Source organism: Rhinichthys klamathensis, unplaced genomic scaffold (assembly GCF_029890125.1).
Source record: "Rhinichthys klamathensis goyatoka isolate OS25496 unplaced genomic scaffold, OSU_Roscu_1.1 h1tg000168l_1, whole genome shotgun sequence".
NCBI classification, from domain to species: domain Eukaryota; kingdom Metazoa; phylum Chordata; class Actinopteri; order Cypriniformes; family Leuciscidae; genus Rhinichthys; species Rhinichthys klamathensis.
In genome coordinates this window covers 1413164-1421588 of record NW_026606699.1, presented here as the reverse complement: position 1 = coordinate 1421588, position 8425 = coordinate 1413164, and the positions used below count along the sequence as shown (strand labels likewise).

Sequence of the window (8425 nt, the reverse complement as noted above, 5' to 3'; positions counted from 1 at the left end):
AGGTTTTTCCAGGATTATCAAGAAAATGCAACTTTTCAGCAACCACATAAAAAAATGCATTGGCAATATTTTTTAGCAGCTCCCTAGAACACTGGAACACCACAACAACCATCCCAGCTAACAAAAAACATGGTCTAAGAACATTTGGCTGATGTTCCTATTAAGTTTTGGAAAAAAACATCTCGACATTTAAACATCCATTTTTTGGAAAGAACGTTAAGAAAACATTCCATTTGAACACTTTGCAAACATTATTGGAATGTCACTTTTGATTTACATTCTGAAACAAGTAGACAGATGTTCAACTAAAACGTTTCAGGAAAAAATGTACCAAGAACGACGTATAAATACTGCTGTGCTAACGTTTTGAGAACTTTTTTAAAGACCAGATCACTTTATTATCATTGCTGGAAGAACGTTTCTTCATAACTTTGAGAGAACCTTGCCAGAACGTTCTGAGAATCTCATTTTAAACACTGCATAAGCTTCCAACTTCAAATCTCTGCATCATTGAAATACTCAAGGCCCAACTTCAACTAATCTTCCAGCATACAAAGAGATGTCAGGTTATCTAGTGAAGTATTGATGTTTGTCCTTTCAACAGAGTCACTTGTCTATAAGTGTTTGAGCTTTGGAATGTAGTTGATCTGCTTCCATACTGAACTCAGCGTGAGGGGTTTATTCAGCCTTGCTTTAGGGATTGTGTTTGCCAGCAAGAAAACTCATTTTGGCAGCTATAGGCTGTTTTTTTCCATGCAAAGGAGACTTCAGTGACCTTATCTCGACGGGAGGTTCCCTATGATGAAAACTATTTAACACCGCCTCATCTGGACAGAGCACTGGACTGCGCTGAGCTCTTTGGACCTCCTTGTAAGCAAATCGTCTTGAGACGGTAGGTCAATTAATTTCTCTTAAAAACATTTTATTTCTTATTCTGGGAGTAAGAATCTTCTGCCAGTATGTCAGTCTTCTGCTGATGACTCTGTTTGCTCTCCACAGATGAACAGCATTAGTTTAGTCTGTTTCCTTCTGTGGACAGGAGCGTCTTCCTTCAAATTTGAGGAGTTGGCGCAATATGTCAACACCCATGAAGAGGAATTTATCGAGGTATTTCTTGGTTGGGATGTTATAGTTGTTCATTAATTTAAACATTGCATATGATAACTGGTGATCTTGTGTCCAAACTGTGAGCTAAGAAAGCTCAGAAAGACAGCATCCATCTGTTGATGCTCTATGTGTCTCTTTATTGATGCATCTTATCTCTTCAGGAATGCAACACACAGTCTGTTGCAGATTGTAGCAGATGAAGTTATTTAAACTCCAGATAAGAAGACACAGAATTGCCAGGACTCTTTTCTTTGAAGATTTAATGTGGTCAGCAAAGAATGTTGATGAAAGAAAAAGATTTTTGCTGAGATTCTAAATTTGAATGTAACAAACAGGATGCAGAATATTAAAATCAAACAAGTAGCATAACTTCCTATAACTGTTGGGCACATGGAGTGTTTCCAGAAATGTTAGATGATATTTATGTAAACAATAGTGTGTGTGTGTGTGTGTGTGTGTGTTTTAAACTTAATATGTGTATATATACATATATATATATATATATTTTAATTTTTACTTAATGTGTGTTAAACTTAATGTGATATATATATATATATATATATATATATATATATATATATATATATATATATAGGCCTATTCAATCAAGTTTAAAAATGAATAATATAATTATTGTTAATAGGGTAATAACTGTTGTACACACAACATATGGAGTATTTTCAGAAACATTGTATGGCCTATTTATAATCCATATATGAAATGCCACCTGTAAAAACTATTGTGTCTGTTGTAGACACTGAGAAAGTGGGTCGCTGTGGAGAGCGACTCCAGTGATGTTACAAAGCGACCTGACTTGCACAGAATGATGGACATGACTGCAGAAAAACTCCGGCTCATTGGAGGAACCGTGCAAATGATCGACGTCGGAACGCAGCCGGTGAGATCATGCATACACACACACTCATGCTCAATGAACTTTAGTGTCTTCATTTAGGACAGCTCGACTATTCATTACTTAAAACGAGAGTTACGTGTGTAACTCTCTGGATGAACGAAATAGAACCATCAAAGTTAAGCCTTCAGTTCATCTCTTTTGCAGTTACCCAACGGAAGCACAATTGCCCTGCCAGAAGTGGTCACAGCTCAGTTTGGTAGTGATCCCAGTAAACGCACTGTTTGTGTATACGGTCACGTGGACGTCCAGCCAGCCAAGAAAGAAGACGGATGGGCAACAGAGCCTTATGAGCTGACTGATATCAAAGGTAACCCTGTCGCCTGTTACTTCAATTTAAAGTTTTTAGCTTCGACGTTTAAAAGTCTTGCTTTCTCAAAACTCAAATAATCACTTGCTATATAGCTGTGATTAATTTAGCCAAACGTTTGCTAGTAATTGTGAATGAAACATTTACTTTTAAAGTTGTCATGAAATGGAAGTTGCGATAATCTTTTCTTCCCTATTGTGACGTATATCCGAGTGAAACAGCTTATATGGAACAAGAACAAATGTGGGGCGGGGCTTGATTTTGTCCATTGGGAATTGATTAGATTGTGGTTTGCTATTGGTGGATCTCATGTGAGTGACAGGTTGCCCCGCCCTCGCGCCAGTAATCACATCATCAGAGAAGAGATGTTGCTGCAAGAGGGAGGAGTTACTTTGATTAAAGATTGCAAGGCAAATGAATTAAAAAATAATAATAATGATGTCCATGGATAAATTATTTATAGTCAATACCGCAATAATTCCTTAAACAAAATTGTACATTTTTATTTCATGGTGATTTCAAATGTTTTTGACCTGCAAGAAAATCAGATAATATGTATAGTTTACTCCTAGGAAATCTATATGGAAGAGGAGCATCTGATAACAAAGCACCAGTGTTGGCCTGGATCCACACGGTGGAGGTCTACAAGGCCCTTAACATTGTAAGACAGGTTGAAATTAAATTAAATGTTATAATTCTTCAAATGCAACATGTTGCTATCGACTTTTTGTCCAGAGTTTGAAGTTCAAACTGTGCCCTACAGGAGCTGCCTGTCAATGTTAAATTCATCATTGAGGGAATGGAAGAGACTGGCTCTAATGGCCTAGATGATATGATTGAGGCCCAGAAAGACAAATTCTTCTCAGATGTAGATTATATCATCATCTCTGACTGTGTCTGGCTCAGCAAACGACCCGCGCTGACTTACGGAACCAGAGGCAACTGCTACTTCTTTGCCCAGGTACTGAGATTAAACCATTCAGATGCTCTTCATGTGTAGATATTTTTAGTTTTTATCTAAAATATATAATATATATATAATAATCATAAATATATATATAAATATCAAATCATATTTTATACATGTGTATGTGGCTTAAGCCTTGTATAATGTAAAAAAAAATCTGGGTACGATTGTTATGGTGCGGATCATATTTACCTCAATTGGATTCAAAACAATTCGCCAAAAATCGCACTATGAAAAAAAAAATGCTAAAAATGTTTAACATTAATAGTTCTCACACATTACAAAAAACAAACAAGCACGAGAGCTTAGGATTTTTAAAACTGGATTTAACAACTATGAAAAATATGGGTCGAATTGTCCCACAAATAGAAATTGTATACGCATATTCCACAACACAGTGTCGAAACTTTGCATGAGAAAAAGTCACAAAATATCAAGAAAACAAATCATAAGTTAACCAGTACTGACATGCAACCAGTGTTGGGTGTAACTCATTAATTTAATTATTTTTCCCTTGAAAAGTAAAGTAAGGGATAACTCTTAATTTTTCTGTAATTTAATTACAGTTACTTCTGATGTAATTGCATTAAATATTGTATAGATTATAGAATAATTCTATTTAAAAACAATAGTGGTTTTAACATCAAAATTGAATGACTGATGTTAAAATGCATGTTTTTAACGTAACCTTCTCTCTTATACTTTAGTCAGTTCGAGAATAATTCATGCAATTGACTTTTATATTATTTATTTGAATTAATTAATTAGTGCAATGTTTTTTAGAGAGAGTAATTAGTACAGTAATCTAATGACACTGGTGAAGATGTAATAACTACCTAGTAATTAATTACTTTTTTAGAGTAACTTACCCAACACTGCTTGCAACATAATATATTAAGTTTGTCTGCATCCTGTCAGTTGCTTTGTTTCATTTATGATCTGAAGTATTTTTGATTAATGGATAATTTTTAATTAATAGCAATGTTCCTTACACGTGTTTGTTTCTTAATGGTGGTATAGGTGGAGGGACCCAGGAAGGATTTGCACTCTGGAGTTTATGGAGGAACAGTAATAGAACCAATGACAGACCTGATCGGCATCTTAGGTGCTTATTAACACATTCGGCTCTTTAGTATTTTACCAGCTCATTATCAATCATCAGTTATCAAGGATCATTATCAATTTTTTTTTTTTACACAGACAAACTCATCAGCCCTAGTGGGGAGATCCTCATTCCCGGCATTAGGGAAGCAGTCGCACATCTTTCCGATGAGGAATGGAAGATGTATCAAGACATTGAGTTTGACATGGAGAGCTTCAAGAAAGACATCGGCATGGACAAGCTGATGTATTCTAACAAGGCAAGGAAAAAGATGGCAGTTTTTAAAGACGGCATGAAATGGAAGTTGCGATAGACTTTTCTTCCTTTTTGTGATGTAAATCTGAGTTAAACGGCTTCTCAAACGAGAACAAATGTAGGGCGGGGCTTGATTTTGCCCATTGGGAATTGACTGGATGGTTGTTGTTTGCTATTGGTGGATCTCATGTGAGTGACAGGTCGCCCCGCCCTCATGCCAGTAAACACATCATCAGAGAAGAGATGTTGCTGCAAGAGGGAGGGGATGTTATTTTGATTCAAGATTACGAGGCGCATGAATAAAAAAAATAATAATGATGTGCACTGACAAATCATTTATAATAAACACTGCAGTATTCCATAAAAAAATTTGAATTGTCAATTTTGATTTCATGGTGACTTTAAGGCATAGTTCACCCAAAAATTAAAAATGTCATAATTTACTCTTTAATTCCAAGTTTTTTTGAGTCATACGAGAGCTTTGTGATAGGAAACTCTTGTATAACTCTAAGTGTTTTAATTTAGAAATTCATGCAATTGTTCTTTAATCCCGTCAGGTTGAGTTACTCGCTCATCGATGGCGTCACCCAACCGTGTCTATCCACGGCATACAGGGCGCTTTCTCTTCAACTGGCACCAAGACTGTCATACCGGCCAAGGTCATAGCTAAGTTCTCCATTCGCCAGGTACCTAAAATGGATCCAGCCACGGTTGAAAAACAGGTGAAAGCAGATAAATCTCATTTTAAGATGTAAATCCAAACTGTTCACACTATCATTTAGAGCTAAAGAGGATCTTTTCAACCCTAGGTGACAGAATATTTACGATCAGTGTTTGCTAAACGCAAGAGTCCCAATAAACTCAACGTCACCATGGTTATTGGAGCCAAACCTTGGCTGGCTGATCCCACCCATCCATTATTTGAAGCCGGAAAAGCAGCGGTCAAGACAGGTCCTGTGCTGTACAATCCCTAATTTTCACTTCTATTCTGATAGGAATGAGAGGATATTCTAGGTGTAAAAACGTCATTTGTTTTCTCCACAAAGAAATTGTGAAGCAGTGACATCTGCTCTTTAACAGTCTTTTACAGTCTTTAACTTTTGTCTTTTGTTTGGATTTTTAAAATACTGTTGCCGTTATAAGCAAATAAGTACTTGTTGAATTTTTTTTTATGGAGAAAGTGCAAGGGGAAAAGTACTGTAAACAGTTGTGCATTTAAAAATATATAATGATGAAGGGAGTAATGACGTCACGACGTACTTCTCTCCTGTAGTTTTTGGCACAGAGCCTGACTTGATCCGTGAGGGAGGCACGATTCCCATTGCCAGAACATTTCAGGATGTAACAGGCAAGAGCATCATTATGCTTCCCATCGGAGGCTTTGACGACGGCCTTCATTCACAGAACGAGAAGATAAGCAGGTAACTAGATCTTCTTTAGTCTGCTGGAGTCCTTTTCTTTATGCAGATAGCCTTCATTTGTTGTTTTATTTTTATTTTTCAGATACAACTACATCGAGGGAACCAAGCTGTTTATTGCCTACCTGAATGAAGTGTCCCAGATCAAGAAGTACTGACCAGATTATGTGAAGCTCTTTCTGGGAAGATTGCTTGATACCACTGTGCTTCATCTACTGCTGTTCTCTGTAACATACAAATATTACCATTACGTGTTGGTTACTACTAACAAATATATTTCTTTTAATTGATACATATTTTGCTTGTCGACAAAGATTTATGTTGCTGGTAAATTAAACAAATTATGTCATGCAATGTATGTGTGCAGTGATTTGTATCTAAAATTAATTCATGAGGCATATATGCTACTTCTCAGTACATTTTATGATGGCAGATTGAATACCATTCGGCTCATTACCACCGTCAACAGGACTTTTAAATCTACTTATTATTGTGAAAAAACAAAACCCAAATCCTTAAATCCTTAGTCTTTAAAAATTCCAGAACATATTTTAATGTTTCAGATATTTTCTCCTTGGGTCCAAGAAGAGTGGCTGTGGAAAAGGTGGTTACACCAATTTTCCTCACATTTTCCATTTAATTCTTTCTTTTCACACATTCTATACATGAATAGAATGTATACATGAACTACAGATATTCTACATACTTCACATAATCCATCCAGATGTTTTCCTATAATACAAAGATATGCATTCAACCTACAATGACCAAAGCTGCGTCCCAATGTGCATACTATCCATCCTAAATAGTATGTGACATTAGGAATTGTCAATACTATTTAGGGCATAGTATGCACATTGGGACGCAGCTCAAGTCTGATGTAGCCTTTGTCTAGTGACTTGTATTCTGTAATTTTACGTTCTGTTAAAACAGGAAATGCTTTGAGAACATTTTAGTGTTGCCAGATATTTATTAGTTTAGTATGCGTTTGTCAATAAACATACCAACCACATTTGAGGATTATTCTCATTAAAACATAACTTTATTGCAATCGCTGTGAATTAAATCATCTGAAGAGCATGTAATCGTTTGACACGTTTTGAAAGGTTTCAGAATAATGTATTTGAACATTTTTTTTAAACAATCCAGGTGAATATAACACAAGTACAATTACATAAATATAAATTAAATAATAATAAAACAATTAAAAAGTAAAAGTAAAGTATAATAACAAAATCGCATATAGCCAATCATTATGTCGTTTCTCTAAATAAAACAAGCGCTTTGCTGCATTTCAGTGGATCTGGCAACGCGGGCTGTCAGCGCTCAGTCAAGGAACTCGTTAGTAATGTGGCTTCAAAATCTCACCGATGCTTTATCACAACTAGTCATTTATTAGGTGACAGTGTTATTCATTGCCTAATTAAAGTATTGAAATTAATTACTGGAAGCACTGTTCAGGTTTAAGCGTAATTTATCGAGCTGCGCAGAATAAGGCCAGACAGACTCTCAGGTAAGACGATATTGCACATGTGGGGTTTAAATGCTCTTTTTTATTTTTAAATACATTTTGTTGTAAACACACTGTGATTAAATAACCACTAACATATTTTCACTGCTGCCAGAAGTGTTTGTATTTATATAAATATTTAGTTTAAATGTGTCGCTAGTCGGCTAATGCTACTGACTGTTGTTTATGTTTTGGTGAAAGCGTCATATCAGCTGACAGACAAATTATTTCAGGTTAATACATTTATTTCCTATAAACTAATTTATTATGGCTGTGGTTATTGGTATATGGCCTTCTTGATAAACTACACAGTTAAATAGCACAGCACGTATGTCACTATAAACATATGGTGTGGAATGCTTTAATAATGCACCCAGATTTTGGATTGCACTGTTATTTAAGTGACGTTTAAACGCAGATCTGACACAGAAACGTACTGTGAATTTTCAAATAATAAAGGCAAGGCAGTATTCAGATCTCATACATACAGTATTGGTCAAGCGTTTTGAATTATTAAGTTTTATATCATTGTGAAATATAATTACAATTTGAAAGAACTTTTGTTTAAAATGTAATATATTCCTGTGAAACAAAGCTGAATTTCAGCATCATTACTCCAGTCTTCAGTGTCACATGATCCTGCAGAAATCATTTTAACATGCTGATTTTCTGCTCAAGAAACATTTCTTATTATTTTCATTAATGTTGAAAACAGTTGTGGTGCTTCATATTTTTGTGGAAACTGTAAAACAATAACACTCAGAAGTTTGGGCTAAGATATATATTAGCTGATCAAAAGTGACAGTAAAGGCATTATAATGAAGAACAATTTTTAATAACTAA

At 35.4% G+C, this 8425-nt stretch overlaps 1 protein-coding gene across 1 annotated transcript; it reads left to right on the top strand.

Annotated features, from left to right (window-relative positions):
- Positions 1 to 766: 766 nt before the first annotated feature.
- Positions 767 to 6426, top strand: cndp1 (carnosine dipeptidase 1). Its single transcript, XM_056259493.1, has 12 exons — positions 767 to 892; positions 1000 to 1107; positions 1862 to 2005; positions 2168 to 2330; positions 2903 to 2991; positions 3094 to 3291; positions 4318 to 4402; positions 4498 to 4658; positions 5212 to 5376; positions 5464 to 5605; positions 5928 to 6075; positions 6158 to 6426. The coding sequence occupies exons 2-12, from the start codon at positions 1000 to 1002 to the stop codon at positions 6228 to 6230; spliced, it is 1476 nt and encodes a 491-aa protein (XP_056115468.1). The 5' UTR covers positions 767 to 892; the 3' UTR covers positions 6231 to 6426.
- Positions 6427 to 8425: the final 1999 nt, after the last annotated feature.

Bases quoted from the DNA above. Each gene is read 5' to 3' on its own strand.
- cndp1 (XM_056259493.1), top strand. From the start codon at position 1,000: ATGAACAGCATTAGTTTAGTCTGTTTCCTTCTGTGGACAGGAGCGTCT. The intron at 5,377-5,463 runs GTGAAAGCAGAT...TTTCAACCCTAG, and splicing joins CAGCCACGGTTGAAAAACAG to GTGACAGAATATTTACGATC. The intron at 5,606-5,927 runs GTCCTGTGCTGT...TCTCTCCTGTAG, and splicing joins AAAAGCAGCGGTCAAGACAG to TTTTTGGCACAGAGCCTGAC.